The sequence below is a fragment of the Corvus moneduloides genome, chromosome 3, assembly GCF_009650955.1.
Source record: "Corvus moneduloides isolate bCorMon1 chromosome 3, bCorMon1.pri, whole genome shotgun sequence".
NCBI classification, from domain to species: domain Eukaryota; kingdom Metazoa; phylum Chordata; class Aves; order Passeriformes; family Corvidae; genus Corvus; species Corvus moneduloides.
This window is the reverse complement of record NC_045478.1, coordinates 25,728,492-25,751,387: the sequence shown is the minus strand read 5'-3', so window position 1 is coordinate 25,751,387 and position 22,896 is coordinate 25,728,492. Positions and strand designations below refer to the sequence as shown.

At 35.0% G+C, this 22,896-nt stretch overlaps 1 protein-coding gene across 1 annotated transcript in view; it reads right to left on the bottom strand.

Moving 5' to 3' along the window:
* The window catches only part of MCPH1 (microcephalin 1), a 131,798-nt gene that overhangs the window by 86,892 nt on the left and 22,010 nt on the right, over nt 1–22,896 (bottom strand). The window contains 4 exon segments of the mRNA XM_032104607.1: nt 3,036–3,195; nt 6,681–6,718; nt 21,175–21,278; nt 21,412–21,416. Of these exon segments, the coding sequence (XP_031960498.1) occupies nt 3,036–3,195; nt 6,681–6,718; nt 21,175–21,278; nt 21,412–21,416 (307 nt within the window).

Genomic DNA, 22,896 nt, shown 5'->3' with positions numbered 1-22,896 from the left:
TTTCTATTGAGAAGAAAGAGCTATTTAGAAGTTTTCAAAGGTGCAGTTACAAAAGAGTTAGCTTAAAATGTAATGATAAAGCAGTACAGTAAGACTCAGATATGAATGCTGGATATAGGAGTATCGGAAGTTAGGAAAATTAAAGATAACACTGAGATATTAAGAATGTATCAGATTCTAGTAGAATAGTCCTGCTGGTCATGGAGAATCAAAGTTAGGAGGATATGAGGGGGGAAGACAAGAGTGGGAAAAGCACAGTTTTTCTGTGGACTTCTTACAAAGTTAAAGAATGTTTTCCTTTGGCTTTGGACTCTAGAATCAAAGTGATTAATCTGTTACTTCATGCTCAAGTATGGGCTATTTTGTCTAACTTGGCAGCACGCAACCTGTATGGCATGGAGCTCCAACAAGTGTCCTGCAGGTTATACAGCAACAAGTTTAGCTTTGGGGAAGAATTTTCATCTGCATATCCATATCAGCTATGTTCTTTTATTCACAACATATAGGAAATGGTATAGCAAACATCAGGTTCTCTAGGGTCTGAAAACACACCATGTGATTAGTTATTATTCAAAGTCTCTTACCTATCCAGCTAGCACACTGAATGATGATCATATGGTATTTGTACTTGAATAATTCATCTTGAAATACGCAAATGGAGTTCTATGAAGATTAAATGTCTGATGTTAATTTTGGTATTTCTCCAACATCCATCTTTAAAAATAACATTTTAAGTTTTTCTCAGAAGAAAAAAACCCTTCAGCCTAAATTACCTCCACATTACAAGTCAAAAGGCAGAGGCAAACAGCTTCTTAAAATGCTGATAAACATCTTGCAAAAGACAATCATCACTGCTCAAAAGGGATATCATGTTATAAAGGTATTATTAATTTCTCCAGATTGATTGATTATTTTATTTGTCCAATTTGAACTATTTTATCAGTGAGAATACTAATGGTAGGATTCATTACATTTAAAGGATTGAGTTATGCAGCATCAATAAAAGGAGATGATTATTTTCTTAAATAAAATTTTCCTGACTAAAATTTTCTACTGAATTCCTCATTCTGGCTAGGTAAGGCTTCAGTTTTCTCTTTTCTAGTTAACCAATTTGGGTAAAAAGATGGCAAAATGATGCCATTGACAGAACTAGAAATAAGACAATAATGCTCTTACATGATATGATTCAATGATTTAACCAGGCTAAGAAATAATTTTTTAAAAAAGTTCAAAGCACAGTTTTATTTCAGTGAAATTAATTAATTAATTAATTAATTGAGGGAATAGACATTTATGGGCAAAGTTGGACCCAGTCTTGGTGAAAGATATAAGCACAGTTCTAAAAATACTAAAAATAGTAATCTTCCAGATAAGCAGATACTACAGGATTAAATGAACTTTTGATCTGGAGATCTGGAGTTCTTCTCTAGTTCTTTCTCATGTGTCTCTCCCAGTAACTTCAGAACTTTAAATAGCAGCTCAATAAAATGAGTGAAAGCAGCATCAGCATTTGATCCAACAACATCTACAGGAAAAAAACTAATCCTTGGAACAATTTCATTCAACTTACTGGTATTATCTGAGGGCTACAGATGATCCTGTGATGAGTCTACAAGGTAATAAGACAGGAGGACAACATTTCCAATCTATACTGGTCTATGAAGAGCATAGATAGATATTTTCACCATGCATTTGTTCACAGAAGTGCAGAGCATAAAAAGGGCAATGAAATTCTAGGACAGCACTTGTTGGAAAATTGATTATCCAAATACTGCCTTATGTACAAAGACAGGAAACTATTTTGTAGTAGTTTTCTCCATCTCTAGCTATCATAGTAGTTATATGAAGCTTTTTCTCAAGGAAGAACGCAGCTTTCATGTTTGAGTACCCTGTTATGAAAAAGTAATTTACAGCAATTATGTTGTGACTTGTTGAATGCTCCATACAAAGCAAAGTGTGGGATGGATAATTCAGTGTATTTATTTAGTAGATGCAAGGAATCATACAGTAGGCTGGAATGAGTCTGTGGAGATTTTCTTCTCCAAACCCCCTGCTTAAATATGTTCCTCTGAATGCAGCCAAGGATACTATTAGTCTTCTTTTGCCACAAAGGCACATTACTGGATCCTTAAGGTGACCAAAGATGCAAACCCTCTATTCCAAGAGAAATTAATCACCAAGAATTTCTGAAAAACCTGAAGTATGCCACAACAACTTCAGATAACTACATATATATCACACAGGACAAGCTTCATACTGGTAAGTGCCAGACATCTTGAAAACAAAAAGGCGGCAGTTTATTTTCTACCCAACAAGAAAATTTTGAAGTATTTATAAGAAAGAGGAAACCAAGAAATTTATTTTTTCAACAACTTTTTTCTGTATAAGACGAAGAGCTATTTCCATATAAATTTCAACATCTATGTTTTATAGCTCTGGAAACATGAGGAAAGCTGAGAAACAGTCATCTGCAATGTCAGATTGAGTGGTTAATCTCTATTATTACTGTGAGCAGTTGAGATGGCTTAAGGCTGGGTTGACAGATAAGTTCCCCACCCAGTCACTACTATTTCTATTCTACATTTTTTCCCACTTGCAGCAAAATATCTAAGAATTTCCCTTCATTTTTACCAATGCTGAATACAATAAATGTTTCAGAACATAACAGAAGTATATTATATCAGGATATAAAAAAGTCAATCTGAATAATGTGAGTTGGCTAATGTTGAGCAGAAATTAATCTGTCCAAAAATAATGCATGGGACATGAGTTTCTCATCCATGAGATAAGACCTTGGGCCTTTCTAAAATACATAATGAGGTACAATACAGAAATACTTTGGCTAAATTAAGCACTGAAAAACTGTAACTAACAGATCTTCACACAGACAAATTTCATCTAATTGAACTAACTCTACATAAGCCTGAATATCTTAACATTGGCAATATTGTATGTAATACGGACACAAACATGGTTGATATTTCAGCTATACAAAATTAATTTATTGTGTAGTAGAATTAAAAAGCATTTCTTACACATTCATAAGAAACAATCCAACATCCACGAGCAATTCCCAGCATAACATTCAAGGTATGACAAGGACTCCCAGTAACTACGTGACTTGTTTCACACACTTCATCTGAGAACAAAAAGTCTCCAAGTTTATTCACTACCTGAATTACTGTATTTTGCTTCCTAAAAAGAAGAAAAGGTAAAAAAAACCCATACAACATTGGATGGAGGAAGGCAGAATTATAAAATCATATACACACAATACAAATTAACTCAAATTCACCTCATGTCTTTCCCCCCAATCATTTTTTATCCTTTTCTCACTAAGCCTCTACCCACTTGCTAGCCCTAAATTCATTAGCCTCTCCACAGAGTCCAAACAGACCTTCTTCCATTATCACACAATCACATGATGCCATGATGATTTTTTGCCTTTTCTTTTATACCCCTGTTATACCTTTTTTACAACTTCTGTATTCTTAGTGCTTTTTTCCTACATTCTTGGACTTGTTTGTTCAGCTAGGAGAGTAAACATTTTAGAAGCTTCGTAGCTAGGGATCAGTGTGCCCCAGACCCCAAGGTCCTCTCCAGAACACATTCTGTAAACTACGATAGAACCATCCAGGGGAAGGTTCCTTGGAGGGTGGGGGGGGGGCCTCATTCAAGCCTCTCATTGGGGAATTTTTGATAGATATGCTAATTAGTGAGACCTATAATGTTAGACCAGATCTATTGTGGGTGGGCATTGTGGTGTGCATTTTGGTGCATTCGACCTGGACGTGTGCACTTAAGGATCCTTTATTAAATACCAAGGTAAAATCCCTTTTTCCCTTCTAACCATGTTTAACTCTTGATTTTAAGACCAAGAAAAGGCATCAACATCTACTTGCTCATCAAAGCCCTTTTGCCCCTCATACTATCTTGTCTGTTTAAATAAAAGCTTTTGAGTGCAGAATTATCTATTATGTTGTTTATGTACAATGCCCAACACAACAGAGCCTAATTCTTGGTTTCTTTTGTAGTACTATAAAAAAAATATTACCAAGAAATGCAAACATTTCGACACAGCGCACTTAACAGTTTTTCATTAGGAAGCACCAGATTTTCAGCATCTGAATAATTCTGTGTCTAAATTTAGAGAGAAGTCCTAATGTTTCAATTAAAAATTCACTTATCCTTAAATACAATTATAATGAAATCTATAAAATTAAACATAAACTCCAGAATGGCCACCTATAACTGGAATTCTAATTTGAGCTCTCTATGTAGCTAAGCAGGAGCACATAAATATATAATTATGAAAGCAGAAAGACCTTGGTATCATCAGAGAAAAGCTGTTGCATGACAATAATTTACTGCTCTTATTAATGATTATTTTTACAATTATAAATGATTGTTAAAATCTGTAAATGAAAGCAAAATTCTGGTGGTCCCTCTGCTCCCCACACTGACTTTGAAATGTCCATGTAACACAAGATAAAGCAATTAGGCACAACCTTGAACACAGTCACATCTATCACAGTGGTGACCCTTTAAGGCAAAACATGTAAACTAATCACGGACACAATGCAAGTGCAATCAGAGCTTCTCCAGAAACCTCTGGGGTCGTTTCATTCTCACTACATTTAACTCCACAGAAAAGAAGTCTGTTAAAACTCCCAAAATATCCCAGCTAAAACAAACACTACATAGCAGAATCCCAACAAAACTGCAAAAAAAATTCTTCACAAAAATTGGAGCAATCTATTTTTCAAGAAGTTTAAAACAAAAAAATGAGTAGTGAAAACAGTGCAGCAAATTAATCTCACAATTAAGTCAAAAGGTGATATTGTATGTTGAAATACTTAAAAAAATCAAATGACTGACCCTCTCTCTGGTATGAATGCTGGCCTTGGCTATACAGCTTTGATTGTTACTAGAGTATTTAGTATTCCCTTTTCATTTTGTGAGGTTTAGCTTGGCATAGCCTACAAGTGAATGTTTTTGCAACATTGCAACCCATAGGGGCTGGCCCTGCGTGCTCCCATGCCCTACCTGAACCTTTTCTTAGTTCTTCCTGTATCTACACAAAATTCCTTACAATGTGAAGAAAAACTTCTGTTGTACAGAATTGAATTGTACATCTTCTTGAATTGAAGATGTCTTACAAACTGCAGAGAAAACTCACCAGTTTATACTTGAGACAGCTGCAAAAACTGGTGGAGGAAAATTTACAGCAAAATTTCACTCAATTTTTAAATCAGAAAATTAGGTAGCTGGTGGCTGTGAATCAGTGAGCAGCATTTAATATAATCTCAAAACCCAATGCCATGAAACCATTGAACTCATGCATCTTAAAATGTAAATTCTAATGAACCGCTTTTGAGGCTGTAGCTACTGGTGAGTAGAATTGGCTTTTGACCACTGGGTTGTACTTTGGAGGACTCTTTTCTGTTCTTTAGTTCTTTCAGAAGCACTCCCTTTCCCTTCACCCATTTACAAGTCGACGAATGCCTACAACTGTAGTCAGCCAAAAGCAGTCTTAATGAAAAGGTTCTGACGAAAAGCAATTGTTATCCCCAGACAATTTAATTTAATGAAATAGTAATTGGGTAGTGGGAAAAGTCAACATATAAGAACATAAAAGAAATAATATATTAATGACCTCTTAAAAAAAAAAAAATACCCAGCTGAACCAGGATTTGTTCCCCTCTTTTAGGCAGACCACAGCCTCTGTTTTCCCCTACTATCTGCACTGTAGAGATGATCTTTACCTCCTCTACTGTGATCCTGCATTGCATGACTTGTGAAGTTCATTTTATAGTCTTGGTGTTACTAGCATCCAGGCACATTAAACAGAAGAAAACTATTAATTCCATTTTATGTTTCTGACATACATAAGTATACTTGTTAATAGCTATTGACGACCTTTTACAAAAAACTTCTGAAAGCATAGCCACTAAGTACTGTTTCTGAGTATTTTTATCTGTGTTACTGTCAGCATTTAGTTATATCAAACCTGAAACAGATTTTTGGGTAGTATAAATATCCTGAGTTTTGAAAAAGAATTCAAAAACTGTAAGCAAGTGTAGTATAAAATATGGAATCATGTTTTTGTTGGATGTTCCTTATGCTGTAAGACTTTTAAGAGAATGATAAGAGCATGCCAGAAAATTATTAACTCTCCCCCAAAATATGCAGTGGCAGTTGCTTCTAATGTTTTGAAACTAAGTTGCTAAAAAGCCTACAACTGATATTTATTCTGCAACTATTCATATGAAATAAAACATTTTAAACTGATGTTTCAGATTATGACTTTTTAAATAGAAATAATTAAAATGTATGGTGAAAAGGCTGTGTTGGACTGAACCATTTACTCTTCACAACTACTATTTACATTTCCTTCATAAAAATTCAAAACTTGCTTAAGATTTTAGTTTTATTGCTCTGAAGCCCTGTTGAACTCACCTATGGAACCGCTTCAGTCTGCACCACTGCATCAAAGACATACATATACAGTCCAAATAACAATGACATATGCATGCATGTACAAGTTCCTAGCTAGAATACAGAAAGAAATAAAGTGCAGAGCCTAAAGATAAATTTCATTTTCTATAGGCTTAAAAAAATTATCAACATTCAAATTTAAATGGTGGGCTGAATAAAGAGTCAAAATGGTTAATACTTACTCAGAAGACATATTTGTTGCAACTAGTGTCCTTGTTGGGAAGAGACATGAAAGAAACAAGAAAACATCAAAAATCTGAAAAAACCTCAAGTTAGAAAATGTTATATTAAAAGGTGTAAACTACTCCATAATTATAGTATCACCTGGAGAAGAGTCTATACTAATTAACAAATATTCTAGAAATATTAAACTTTGAGGACATGTAAGGAAGCAAAACTCTTCAATCATGTTTTATGTCACAGCATACAATATAGCAGAAGACAGGAATGCTTTTTTTAGTAAAAACAAAAAGCAAAGGATTTCCAGCCTGAGATGCCATAGAAATAAGAACAGTATTGGTCTACTGACTTTTCCTTTTCATCAGATGGAAAGGAAAAGGTAGCTTACCTACAACAAAGAAAAGCTGTAATTTAAAATTCCAGTTTATTCCAAAAGAAAGGCAGAAACTGGCTGGGATGCTTCAGAAACAAGAGCATATTTATTGTAAAATATAATTTTAATTATTTTGTTTTTATTTTGATAGTGTATTTTTTTTGGGTTTTGGCACAACATCACTATTTTATGTCAAGGTTAAGTAAACATTCTTTCACTCTTCAGTATTTTCTAGCAAATAAAAGTTGTCCAAGTAATGTAACACACAGGGTATACTCAAAGAATACAGCAATCCTCAAATCAGCAATTCTTAGACACCTTAAAAAGCACCCTTCTCTTCTCCTGCAATACCCCCCATAGCTTATGTGAGAAGGAGGAATGTTTGCCCCCTATGGACTTTAAATAAGCTTGGGAGGAATTATTATTACAGAGGTCAGAAGAGGAGGAAGTTCATCACCACTGACCATGAAAGCCTCCAGTATGCACAGAGGCAGGATAGAACATGACTTTTAGCAGTATCAGAGAAATACATAACTATACAGAACATGGTAATCAAAAACACATGTAAGAGGTTTTGATCATCTTAGCTAAGAATTACTTGTAGCTACATGAACATGCACAAATAAATATACACAAACATTTTAATTTTGTAGTAAAAACAGACTGACTGAATTTTATACAATGATTTCAAAAAACTCCTAATTTTCAAAACCATTATATGAATTTAAATTATTTTTCCAGATAGCTACGGCTCCATATGAAATACTAATTCCCACTTCTGCCCCCCAATATATTAACACAACCACAAGTGGTAAGCTCCCAAAGTCTCTGCTAAAATTCAGTTTCCTTTGAGTAATATACTGAGCTGAGAGCACAAAAATATTTTGAATTGTGAGCACAGGAAAAAAAAAATTCAGGGCAACTCATTTTACCCAGTAATGAATCAAAGAACAAATGAGAGAACTCTGATGCAATTCCATCTGACCTCTGTTATCAGTACAGAACTGTTCTCTATTGAAAGACCAAGTAAACTTTCATATTTAAGAACGGAGTTGGAATTATCTGTGTAGACTATTAGACTAACAGAATGTAGACAAATTATGTGCATCATGACTGTTCATTATATGAACACTCTTTGCATAAATAAAACACAATTTAGATTCCATTGACAAGGCAGGTATTAATGATAACTCAAGTAGTAGTCATTTCAACACAACACGGTAATTTCAACCACAAAATCCAGATACTATTTAAGTCTTCAGAAGCAATGTAATGTAGCATATTCAATAATTTTTTAAATTCATGATAAACATGCACTCAGACCAGACTATGTAAGCTCTACTGAATACTTCACACTGAATATGTATACAATGTGAAAATATAAACCCAAATAACAGTAAAATGGAATAAAACTTCAAAAGAAAAAAGGACGAAACTTTTGCACTGAAATATTTGAAAGAAATTCTATGCAGTATTTTTTGGAAATAAAGTTTCCAAATTCTAACTTATTACCAGCAATACTTACTGATGAAATCTTACTCTAGTGATAGACTGACAGTTGAAAAGAAGATAATATGCATTTATCTTGATCAAATTTGGTTCTATTCTTAGCCAAAAGAATTTCTACTGCATTACTTCCAACTCCAAACAAGCAGTCACATTTAATTGCTTTTGGAAGTTCCAACTCAATTCTACACTGGAGTTTTACACATAAAGAATTTGAATAAAAATAATGACAACGCAACAAGATACATCAAATATACCTATTGTATTAAGTTACATACACAACATTTGAGAATAAACACTCAAAAAGGGCATCTAGTAACACAATGAGTAAGGGTTCTTGTGTCCAAAGGACTGTACACTACTGCACAGGTTAGGTTAGATGATTAGAATCAGACGTGATGCCACATTATACAGTTATGAGTATATGCCTCATACTGTCTTAATACACATGGTAGGATCTCCATAAACTCATGAGCATTAAAGGATTCTGGGATGTAACAGCCTGGGAAGGCCAAAAACAAGGCTTAAAAGCAAGCTTTTGCTTTGATCTATCCAGTCTTTCTGGGTGGAAGAACTCATCTACGTCAAATGTGTATGTTTCAGCACGGTCATGACATTCTCCTTTACTACCTGCAGCCAAGCCTCATTGCCATCACAATCAACCTCCTTGTCTAAAAGTCTGGAGTTAAATCCACACAAAGAAATTGCACTAGGTTCTTGAGGGTCTTTGTATAGTATTAGCTCTAAAGCTAAATCCTGATGTGTCAGTTCAGAATGTGCAGAAAAATATCCTTTCTCGCATTTTTTTTATAAATGTTATGAAAGTATTACTAATCATACCACTATTTTTGCCAAACTTGGGTAAAAAAGAAGCAATACTATAAACCAAGGCCAGAGCAGCCTGAGATCCTACAGCTGCTTCTTCAGTTTCAGAGCAAAAATGGTTGTTAGCAGTTCCTTAATACCTTGTCTATAGGTCACAAAAAATACTGGATCCACACAAATCGGGAAATCTACAGCCTGTCCTGACCTTACCTTGCAAGGTCAGCTTTTGAATTGCAGATTTTATATTACAACACATCGTGTACAAGATGATGCAGTGAGTATTCTGAACAAATGTCTTGTCAGTGCACTTAGAAGTGATTCAAAGACTTAAGAATGCAGGAGGGTGCACACAAAATGTAGAAATTGGAAATAAATTTAATTTCTTCCAAGCTATTATTCCATTTGCATTCAGAACTGCATATTTTTGCAAGTTAAAGGTCATTTGCTAAGCAGACAATATTTTGTTTTATTGCTTCAATAAGACAAGCAGTTCTCTTTAATTACAGTTACCAAGTGGAAAACTTAGCCAAACTATGTTCTAATTTTCAGTTCTACATTTTTCAAGTTAATTGCTTTCTCCCCCACCCCCCAATATGCAATTTTTCTTCTGTGCTTTTTGTGTCTGTTTCATTTTACATGTTGCTTTTATTGAAAAAAAAAAGAGTTAGCATTTACTTTTCTGACCAGCAAAAAGACATCTGGTGAGCATCATTATGAGTTCTAATGCATGTTTTATAGGAGGATTATTATTAATAAAACACTGGAAAAGGTGGTATTAAGTTAACTGGTCCTTTTATTTACCATTAATCTCTGAATCCTGAAGAGTTGCATATCCATACCCTGAGTCAGAGCACACACTCCTTTCTGAGTTATTTTTGAGGTCTGGAATACAGACTTTGTTATAAATGACAGCTTCAGCTTTCCTTTATATATTTCTTAGAAGCACAGTTGCATTAAGTACTTCTTTACTGTCTGCCAACAACAAGATTTTTCTAAGTCATCTGAAATAGAAAACATTCATTTCAGTAGCTAGAAGGAAACAGTATTAGTAAATCTCCCCAGTACTTAAAAGTGATACTTCCTATATGTTAACTGACCTACACCACAAAAGAGGTATCCAATATCAAAATGTATTCTTTCTCTCTTCTAAATTTTAGCTGGTGTTTCCTGGAGATGAAGGACAAGAAGAAAAAAGTCCTGTTTTGTAAAACCTGCTTTTCAAGAAGGTGAACTCAAATTTTGCTTCATTAAGCTTGTCATGAGTTTTTTTTTCGTAAGTGACAAATGAATGAAAATGAGACCATAAAATGTTTTTCCAGACTAGTTCTCAAGAATAAAGTGTATTTATGCAAAGAATTAATTTGATAGGAATACATTTAGATTTGTGACTGATAAAATTCAAGCCTATGTATATTAGGCCTCATTGTGTCTTTCAGTCAAGAACCCATGTCTCAAATATTTTTCAAGAAATTATTTCAACCAATAAATAGCACTTTTAGATTGCATATTACTTAGTCCAAGTGCTCCTCTTGTGCCTTAGAGTTGACTGAAGTTCTGAAAGAAATAAGCCTCAGAGTAGTCTCAAACTCAGATATGTGTTTTAGTGGAGTGAAAAAAGATCTTCAACTTCAGACTCAACAAGATACCCTACGTGGGTTGGCCAATATACAAGGGATAAAGAACTTTTGGAGGGTGGGAGGCAGGCAGGAAAAAAACAGTGCATGTGTGAGCAAAGAAAGTGTAAGGGAGAGTATATTATACTGTTTTATAATCTTCAAATCCCTTTCTTTGGCTATTCCAAAGAAGTCCATCAGCTGGTTCTGAAATTGGTTTAGTACACTTATAATCAATTTTGTCTTTACAACTCCATTTCAGAAGTAATAATCTTCAGTCTTAATAGTATATGAGCCAAAAGACAGAGCTGTGTGTAGTATAGGAATATTAAAAATATCAGGTTAATTTCACTCTGCCTCTATCTAAGAACGTTGTAATGAGGACCCAAAACTTTAAAGCTGTTTTTAGAAACATATTATAAGTAGTATAACATTAATTTGTTCAAGTAATTGTGGCTCATAGCTGCAAATAATTGGTAATTGGAATGAATGATTACTATTCAGTATTTTTAAACAGCAATTATTCAAAGCTGTAATTTACTTTCTGGCTGACCTTTCTCTTACCAGTCCTTTGATACTGATATTTTTCAAGTTTCCTCTGGCTGCAAAAGTCAATTTCAACTGTAATTTCTTCACCAAATATAGTACCTCTGCTTTGGTCCTAGAAAGATATGAAAAAATGAGCCCATCCTAACTAAATCAAATATTGCCATGTGGAAAGATGAAAAACAAAGCAGTCTATTAGAAGACCGAGAAATTAGATGACGTGACAGGTGCCTGGGCATCATTTTTCCTTCACTGCCAAATACAAGAAAATAATGAGAAATCCTGTAATTGAAGACATAGGAACCCCTAGAACTCGTGTTTGCAAGATAAGAGAGAATGAGTAGCTTCAGACTTTTCAGACAACAGTGTCAGAGTTTACAACTTTCTGACATTTTCAGTTTTCCACATGCAACCCAATCATAGCTAACAACTATATTTAAGAAAAATAAAAAACCCCCAACCATAGGAATGCATAACTTTGTAGCAAGGGATAGCTTTCCCAGCATTCTGCAACTTTGAAGGACAGGTTGACCCATCTGTGATCATTAGCAAAACTGGAGAGGGACTTTTTCTGTTAGGATAGCCAAAGATTAAGGGGAGAGGAGATGCTCCTTCCCAATCATTTGACTGCAACCAAAAAACTCCTACATCAATCAGCGTGACATTATCAATTCTACAAGCACAGGCAGTAGTGATTCTCATTCCAAGCTCAAGCCTTTCCAACAGGTACAAATTAGGGACTGACTTCCTGGTCAGCATCACTCAGGAAAAGCAGCAGTCCAGTTCTCAACTGTATTTTACCAGGAAAGTTTCATGTCTTTACCTTATTATGTGAAACCTGAGGAAATCATAGAACCATAGAATATCCTTGGTTGGAAGGCACCCAGAAGGATCATCAAAGTCCAACTCCTGGCCCTGCACAGGACATCTCAAGAGTCACACTGTGTGCCCGAGTGTCTTGTTCAAATACTTCTCGAACTCTGTCAGGCTTGGTGCTGTGACCACTTCTCTGGGGAGCCTGTTCCAGCGCCCAACCACCCTCTGGGTGAAGAACGTTTTTCTAGTATCAGAAAGAGCCAGCAGGATTACCAATGTGACAGAAGCGAATCTCAAGAAGTGGAATGCTAAGGGGAGGAGAAAGGAACGTTATAGTTTAGATTCTAACATGATTAGATTCTAGGATGAAAGCTCAGGTGAAGGAATGGTACATGTTTACCCCAAAAAAGTCAAAAGACAGGACGAAGAGGAACCAGGGCTATCATGGGGCAACACTATGTTACAGAGAAAACTGGTATAGGCAAAAAGAAACATTTTAGAGACAACACTAAGGAGCAAATTAATTCTGTCATTAGTACCAAATAATGCCCAATGTATACTCACCTTCCCAAATGATATGTGAGAAAGTCATGCACAGTTAATTTTTTTCTGCTGAAATTTTAGGCAAGATGAACTTCACCCCTTAACTCCAGCCTCACCAAGGTTAAGAAAACTAGTTTGTACCCTTCTATAAATAATTCCAACAAAAAAAGAGTACGCTATAGAATGAATCTGTTTCATCTGTTCAAACAAAAAAATTGATTACACTCTCATAATGATCTAATGAAGTGAACAATGCCTCCAGACAGCTGACTTATGACCAATTAAAAGCACTTTATAAAGCTTCAGATTTATATGGCCTTATTGTGAGATAAAAAAAGAAGCCACAAGGGTAGTGGGCAACAGTAGAGTAGCTCCAGTGAAATTAATTGCTTGATATTTAAGACCTTGTCAAGCCATGCATTCAAGTTTTGGTCATGATGGTTGTCACCCATCATCGACGGTTCATTAGAAATCAATGTTTGCCTCAGCTACTTCATTGGAGACATCAGTGGCTCATTAACTCTGCTCACAATGGGTCACTGGGCAGAAGAACTGAGACACAGAGACACATTTCTGTTGTGCAAGCTGTAGGTATGGAACCATTTTAAGAGGGGAAAAAACCATTTTGCTTTACCCCAACTGTTACGTGGTGGGTTTGCACAATTATTAGCAGTGTGAAGTTAATTTGGATAGTTTAAGTCTTCTGGAGACTGCCAACTATGCAACAATGAGTGGAATTTGAGGTGAAGATAATCCTGAATATGTTTGCAGCCCAAAAGACTCAAGCCAGGATTTATGTTAACTTTGTGTTAAGATACAAGATTGTAAACTTCAGTAAATACTTTGCTGACAAGATTTTAAGCCACTTGTTGATGATAATTGTCTTGGGGTGACTTTATGATGTGTATCCCCTATCGTTGCTCTATCCCTAGAAATTAATTTTGTGCTTTTTTGTGCCTTTAAACAGAGCCTGAGAGGGGGGAGAGAGAAAAAACCAAGCGAACTTTTCAAAACAGTTGTTCAAGGACACAGATACACACTCCTCTTTTTCTGCAGCAGCAAGAGTGGAGGAAGCACCCTTCTTGCTTTTCAGCCAGCTTTCAGCTCCTTTTCTCCAGAGGGAGATGGAGAGTTGAACTTTGTTTTCCTGGGACTTTGGTTTTTCCCTTCTTCTCTTCTGGACTGCTTCAACATCAGAACACATTGGGAGAATTTTCCACCAAGGCCACGGAGGTGGGCCCACACCGACCCAGCTCCAAGGATGAGAGAGACTACATCTACAGAAGAAATCTGAAATTTTCCCAGGTTTCTCTCCATGGCGAGAGGTTTTATTATTTAGCATTATTATCCTTTTCCTGCGTGTTTGTTAAATAAATAGTTTGTACCTCTTTCACTTTCCTCCAAGGAAAATTTCTTCTTTCCTGAACCTGGTAGAAGAAGAGTGGTTGTAACCTGGCTTCTATCAGAGGATATTTTCCTCCAAATTTGTCCAAACTGGCACATAGCCAACAACCTGACTTAAAGCTTTACAGCCCTCTAGACCATATGGTAAACAACTGAACAATATTTATGTCATGCTTTAAAGAGCAACAGCAATATTAGGAAGGGTAGAATAAAAATTTTTTAACCATGCCCCCCCCAAATATTTTTTTAGAATCTTGAAGGATTATGAATTAATCATACTTGCAGACAAATTTTCGAAAAACAAAAGATTTTTGTAGTGCATATGTAATGTGTTGCAAGATTTTTTCCTATTTGACTGACTGCCTATTTATATTTCTGTTCCATACAGATTTGTTTGTAAACTCATAATTAAATTCTACAAAGATCACACCAATAATCTATCAAATGTTTAATTCCAATGAAGAACAGAATGGTAATATTTGTCAAATTATTACCACAAAAACTTGATGAAGACACTGATGCTGATGCAATGGAGTTTAGGAAATCTTTTGTTCAGATTGATTTTCAACAATTTTCATGAGCTGCAAGACTATAATTTAGAAAGGAGACCCATTAACAAAAGGATTTCCAGCCTATAGAGTCATTCCAGATACCAGCAGGTTTAAGTAGGGTGTTCATTTTCCCAAGAGCTAAATAAAAAAAAAAGAAAAAAAAAAGAAAAAAAAAGAGGATCTAAGCAGCAGTTGCTTTTCCTCCTGATAGTTCCTGATGCCAAGAGGGAAAACAGTTTCAATTTTACAGTTATTCTCTGCCAAGTCAGCTGCAGTCCAGTGGATTATTTGGTTTTCTGGCATGATGGTTGTGAACACAGTGTACCTCAAAACTGGAAAAGAACAGCATACATACATATCTTCAGCAATGAGGTATGCTTCAAGCATGGACTCTATGATCTGACTTCTTGCACAAGGTTTATGTACTGTTCCCCTCATGCTCTGAGCCAGAAAGAGCTGCATTTGCTTCTTGTACCTAAGCCTTCCTTCCACCATTAAATCCAAGAATGCCACAGACTTTTATTCAAAAGGATGGAGATGACATAGATGTACTTCAAATAACTTGATATTCCAGGATGTTATTCTTGGTGCTTATCCTTATCTACCATTCACTGTGAATAGATCTTGAGCAATTTCCTACTTGCCTAAAAGTAGTAATAAAAAATATGTTCTGACTTTACATGAAGCCTCATAAACAGTCTCCTCATAAAAAGTCACCAAACCTACCAATCTTCTGGGGAAAAAAAAGAAACGGTGTTTTTTTTTCCTTAATTCTATGTGGACAAAAAAACCCAAAACTCTCCATCTACTTAATCCTCTATGTCTTCTTTTAGAAGAAGGGTCTGAAAAATAATCAATATGTTGATTTGTTGAGGAAACAGAAATTTAGTGACAATTTAATATAAAAACTTAGGAAAATTCAGTTCCTGGATCTTTACTATCCTGCCTGCTAAGATGACAAGCTACAGTCAACCACCTCCTGTTTCACTGTCACAGCACATTTCCAGTGTTCCAAACAGCAACACATACAAGAGCGTGAACACCAGCTGCCAGTGTCCCTGGAACAACAGGAAACAGCTTGAGCTGAGAGGAGCATGTGCCTTTTGCCATAGAAAGGTACTGATTTTACAAGACACTTTTAAGAAATAGACCACAGCACTTCAGTAGGTAGTCCCAAATAGCTAATATGAAACCTGTCATAAAGAGAATGATTTCTAGTGACCCAAGGTCATGAATCAACCCACTGGGTTCATCTACAGGAGATAATCCTGTCAGGCATGGTAGCATCCCTAAGGGGTGATAACAAAACTGTTGACATTAGGATATGGCCCAAAGCATGCACTGTAAGGTATAGCAGCAGTTGCCAAGAGTATGGCTCCTGTCCTGGAAGCCCTCAACTTGATGTGGGAGAAGTGTGGGGGACAAATTCACTAGCTGGAGGAAGTCCAGAACCAGAACTGCTTCGCAAAGGTTGAGTGAAAATAGTCATGGGATTAATCATACAGAAGTATTTTTAAAACTGTCTCAAACCATGGGATTCATAGGCATCCTTCACAGTGCTATCCTCTGACCACCCCCATTACATCAAGCATTTTCCCCAAACCATAAAGGTAGGTAGTTCCAGTTTCTTCATTGTTAACTCTAAAAGAGCTTGCATGCTTCCACCTTGTCTAATTCACTGTCCTATTCATTTGTGCCTCTAAGCCAGTAACATTTCAAGTATCAGTATTTAAAATATGTACCTATTCAAAGCAACTACAAATCAAAACTGGAAGGAAAACATAAAATTATGTTGTCCCCTAAACCAACACAATCTAAGACAAGTCTATGCATGCACATATAAAATATAGTCATAAAGTTACTTTCCTGAATATCTGGCAAGATGCTTCATGTTTCATAGTAACAGATTTTTCAGGATATTAAAATTTGTTTTGTCATGAATAAAGTAATTTAAAAAAGGATTCTGATAACAGGATCTCACAATGGCCTGCTTCACCCTATTTGTTCCACAGCATGAGCTTAGATTGCTTGTAAAAATCTTCTCTCAAAAAATCTCTTAAGATCAGTGCTGATGTACCTTCACCCAAATCCAAGAGCTACAGAAATATGAGCCAAGATGAATCTGTTTAAAAACAAAACTGAAGGAATTTCAGTTAAGTCCATACTGTCTTCTTTGTGAAAATATGTTTTTAATTATCTCTCGTGAAAAAAACATTTTTTCACATGGTTAAAGAGTTTCTTCTTTTCACTCAGAAAACAGTATTTTAAGGGTTTTTTTCATTTTAAAATTTATTCCAATTGTATTTCTAGTGACGTGAAACTCTTAGATGCTTTAAAAGACATTCATCACTTCTCCTATCCCTCTAAAACTATAAAACAAATTTTTATTTGGATAAAAATGGCAGTTAACTGGTTAATAATAATGAGTCTCTGATCTTTTTAAAGTACAAGATATTTAACTTGTGGCATGCAACAGGCGCTGTGATAAACGTAACCTTTTTTGTGACAATAAGCAATAAAATGAGCACTCAACCTCATACCAGTAGTTCACCACTACTGTAAATAACTTTCTTGAATACATTTTCGGCTTTAAGATGAATTTTAGTTTTTTCACTTTGTCCTCCCTGTGCAAAGCAACACAGAATTATGAATCCAATTTCATGGAATAATTGAAAAACAAATCACAATGCAAAAAGGGTTTATTTTATCCCTGCAATCCAGTAGCATCAACTTAGATTTCTAGACCAGGGAAGCCACCTGCTGACATTCACAAGCATTAATCGACAGCATTTATCCTTACCAACTCTGCCGCAAAACTAAGAGTCAATTTTATAAATTTGTCTATATGTGCTGCCTTTGAACTTACCAAAAGTCTTGGTTTCGGGGTGGTGGTGTTGTTTTAAATCCAAAATTTGTTTCCTGAAGCCATTAAAGATTCCTGAAAATCTTACTTATCTTCCCCAAACACACCTGCAGCTGCCATTATAAACTGTTCTGTCTTTGTGGCTTTTGTTTGTTGACATTACAATTTTACATGTATTTGATTAGACATCTTCCACATTAACAGTGCAATAAGCATGCCGACATAAAGAGTATAGATAAAGAAATTATGAGTACTTTAATCTAAAATTGTAATATACAAGTGATGCCTTTTCCTGGTCTTAAAATCAAGAGTCAGACACGGTTAGAAGGGGAAAAGGGATTTTACCTTGGGATTTATTGTAAGGATCCTTAGGTGCACACATCCAGGTCATGTGCATCGAGATGCACCCCCCCAACATTGGGTATAACATTATAGGTCTCACTAATTAGCATATCTATCCAAGATTCCCCAATGAGAGGCTCAAGTGAACCCCCCTCCCCAAGGAACCTTCCCCTGGATGGTTCTGTCTTGGTTTACAGAATGTGTTCTGGAGAGGACCTTGGGGTCTGGGGCACACTGATCCCTAACTACGAAGCTTCTAAAATGTTTAGTCTCTTAGCTTGACAAACAAGTCCAAGAATGTAGGCAAAAAGCATTAGGAATACAGAAGCTGTAAAAAGGTATAATGGGTATAAAAGAAAAGGCAAAAATCATCATGGCATCACAAGTATCTAAACAAAGTCATTCTTGGTTTTGACTTCAGCTAAAACAAAATACAAGAAACTCAACCTGCATGATGTTTTGAAGAAAACAAAAGCATAACACAATAGCACAGCAGAGAAATACAGAACCTATGGCTTGGTTTCTATTAAAGAAACTACAAATGAAAAATTGAAAGAACCAGAGAAGTAAATAATGTTAAGACTTAGACCTAGTCCTATTTCCTAAAGATATTTTTCCATGGCTTTTTTAATATTTACCATCACATAGTGAACTCCAAAGGCCTGCTGACATGCGTTCACTGTACTGAATGAGTTAGAATTGTAGTGTTCACTGTAGCATACACCACAGTGAATGAGTTATAACTAAAGTACACTAAGAAGTTTCAGTTTCGATATTATCTGGGAATTACATTCAGCAAGCATCTAAAATATTTTTAAGGAGGTATTACATTTCAAACTCTTTTTCTATAAAAAAGATAGCTGCAATTTACATAGCTGTCTCTTATTTTAGGAAGCAAAGTAATGAATTTAAGAGATCACACTTACAACAGATTCCCAGCAATATGGTCTGTCTCAAGATTCACATAGTCACGTTTGTGGAAATGTTCATCCATGAAAATATCTAGGAAATGGCATTTCTTCTGCAGTTTTGCTTTTAGCAAAAAGTTTCTTTTAAGATTTAAATTAAGTTAGGAAATTCTTCATAATACTATGATTCAATAAAATAATATTTTTAAAGATATTTGTGCCATTTCTCTCCCACTTCTTTCTTTATGCAAAGGAAACCAACTAACATTTTCTAACTTAACTTTTACATTGCCAAAAGTTAGCAAAATGTTGCAATGTTTAAACTGTAGCCACTGGAAAAATGTATTAAATAAAAATGATGCATAATGTTTGGTTGTTTTTATAAAGCTTCAAGAACATATTCTGATTGGTACTAGAGAGGTTTTGCAACATAATTAGTTACAAAAATTTACAGAGTCTTATTTTGTTCAAAACAATATTCTCTTAAAATTTAAACTTTTCAGAGCACCAGTCTCATTGCCAGACATAGCACCTAGTTAATCACATGGCACCTTTTTGTGAATTTTTTTTTTTATTTTTCAGTCAAATACCTGTCCTTCCCCAAAATTGTCTCTATATGAATCTGCATAGTCACGCTGACAATGAAAACCTTTAAAATTAGTTTTAAAAAGCATTCTTGACATGAATGAAACTATACACTGCTATTTTATTGATATTTGAGTGAAATGGTATTATCAGCAAGATAAAATGAATGGATAAAAGAAGTAATCTCAAAACACTCAATAGAAATTTTCTCTAGCACCCACTTAACTTTCCTACTGTTAAACACCTCACAGAGCATGCTTTGCAAGCAGACACCAAGTAGAACCATTTAAAGATACCTCTGACTGCAAGGCCAGATCTGACAAAGAGGAACAGTAAAATAGAATTTCATATTGCTTTTTCTTTCTCTTCATTATATATTCATTATGTTGGGATCTTAAGAGAAATGAGGCAAAATTAGCACTGATGTATAATGCTCTTGTTGAGTAATTTCACTGGAGAAGGAATCAGTACCAACAAACCTGACAAATCTCCAAGCACACTTTCTGCAAATAGCCTTAGAAAGAGCCACTGAGTGTGGTTTGTGGATTTATATGTAGCAGCTTCAGTCAGATTTCTGTGCCAGAAACTGTTCTGGAGAGATATTTTAGCCTAGAGATAGCACTATCTTAAATGCTTCTATAGGACATGGATCTAGAGTGATTTATACATTCTACATTCTAGATATTAATTTTACACATAATATATTTAGGAAAATAAAGGGAATAAATATTTAAAAAACGTAAAAGTAGCAAAATGCAGACAAGTCAAATAATCATTTTAATCCAGAGATCACTGGCCCATGGAGATTAATATCCTCTCTTCAGGATGTTTAAAATGTTGAACAACTTAGTAATTGCATCTGCACAAAACTATTACATAAAAAAGTATCAAAATCGGTGATCAGTCTCTTTGAAACCCCACCAGTACCTACCAATGAAACACCTAACGCATTTCATATAGTTAATGACAGCAGATATCATTTAGTGCTTTAGGACTTTCCATTCTCAAAAGAACTCAGCACTCATTTCAATTGACTTGCTACTTACTGATTAAAAGAACTAATATTTATTTTCCTGATCAGTTTTATATTTACTTAAAAGACTTTTACAAAGGAAAAACACTTAAAAAAAAGATTCAGTGCTGACTCAATCCTCTCTCCCTTTTTTACAGCCAAATTGAGCTCAAATACCAAATTGAGAAATTTACTTTTACCAGAACCTAAAAGAAAATCATGCATAAATCTTTATTCTGCAGAAACATCCACCGGTGATGATCCAGTATAAAACAAATAAAAAACCTGTTGCATTTAGTAACTCCTCCAAAAGGAACAAGCATCTTTTCAGGTAACTTCAGTGGCTTTTCAGCTTTTTTCAGTTTGAGCTGGCTTACCAACCTCCCTTATGGTGTCAGCTTGGCATGGACTCTGTCACCACAAGTTACCAGAAGCTGAGTTTTATGGTTATACACCAAGACCATCAGCATATTATATCAAGAATAGATTCAGGAAAAGTTTTAAAATTGATACTGCAAAGAGAATTTATTTTAATTTTTGTACATACGAAGTCGGTCAATGATCCTCCACAAAAGAGTTTAACAAAGCAAATGTCCAGTCAAACTGACCTTTTGGAGTCTTCCAGCTTTTCTTAAGCCCCCCAGTGTGCTTACTCTTTCGTTTGTTAAAAACTTTGCAAGAGCCATCAGTAACATGACACTCTGAAACTTCATCACCTAGAAACCAAATTTAGAAACTTAAAATGAAAAATGCAATCTTATGAAATGGAACTGCCACCAATTATTTTATCATATCACAGTGCTATGTACACTTAAGATACTCGTTAATAAGTTGTACCAGTTATTTTTTCACTGTATTTCAGTTAGGGTAAAGGAATGACACTCAAGCATCTGACTTCATCTTTCAGTATCTCTTCTTGGAAATAAATGAGTTGCAAAACTCCCAATTTCCTATATTTTGAAAACCATGTATTAACTACAAGTGGAGAATCTGCTAAACTGCTTTCTATTTATTACAAAACATGCAATTTCTCTGCATAGAGATATCTGCATATGAAGCATCAGTGGCTAGATTTTCTTATTAAAAATCAATGCTTTTGGTACACACTTTGTTTATCTAAAATGACCTGAAGGTCTGAAACTTGTTCTCAAATGCTTTGCAAGCAAATCTAGCAAACTGTTAGCAGGCAAGGATTCTGTGCACATGCAGGCATATCAGACCTATTATATATCAAAAGGCACCATCCATAAGAACGCACTCTGTCAAAAAGCACTATTTTTCGTTACGTATTTTATGAATTAACACATTTAATTCTTCAATACTGTCAGGATGACTTTTATAAGAACTAAATAATAAACTTCAGAATCATTTGAGAAATTAGCTTGCCTAAGATGAAATAATTTGATGTATCTTTTAAACAATTAAGCTTTAATTATTCAAAATTTAAGGAAAGAATTTTTCCCAAATGTCGTTCAATAAAGTCTACTTTAGAGCATTTGTTAATTTTTCATTTCAAAGAAATGGATGAGATCAGTTAAAGAAAGTTTAATTAGTGATTAAAGTGGCCTAAATTTAGCTCCTGCTAACTAAGTTGCTTTGATTACTTTTGGAACATCCTGAAGAGTACTATCTTTATTTAGTATGCATATATAACTACGAATAATTTTTTCTCTGTCAGCTACTTAAACTCTTAATCCTTGATTTAACAGAACATCAAATTACAATCCGTTACTGATAACTCATCTTAAAATTATAATCTTTAAACTAGTCAAAAATTTATTCCAGCAATCTTAGTGTAATAAATGTAAACCTGATTTTCAGGTACAATTGTTGATTTAAATTCAATATTCGAATGACACATAGTGTCATGTAATAAAGAGACAACTAATAACTACGCTAATTTTATTTAGTATTGCACTGAGACCCATTGTTTTTAATCACTGAGGAAGACTGATGGCAAGTAGAAGAGGAGAAAACACACAATAAAGAAAAAAAAAATGACCTCTTTTTCCATGAAAAACAGAACTTTTAAAGATGTATTTTGAACCTTAAAAAAAACCTAACAACGTGACTGCATAGGATGTAAGGAGATCGTGTACTCCACTGCTTTACCCAAAGTAGTCTCTGTTAATTTCCATTAGGTTATTTCAGGTTTGTTTTTTTCTTTTTTTTTTTGAGGGGTAGCTTGGGTTGGGGGCCAGCAGTGAAAAGTGCTATAATATTCCTTTTACTATTCTTGGCCTGAATGCTCATGCTCCACAGCACTTGGGCTTAAAGTCTTAAGACCTGTATTCTTGGACTTCTTTCCAGTTAGGGTTCACTTCTGTGGGT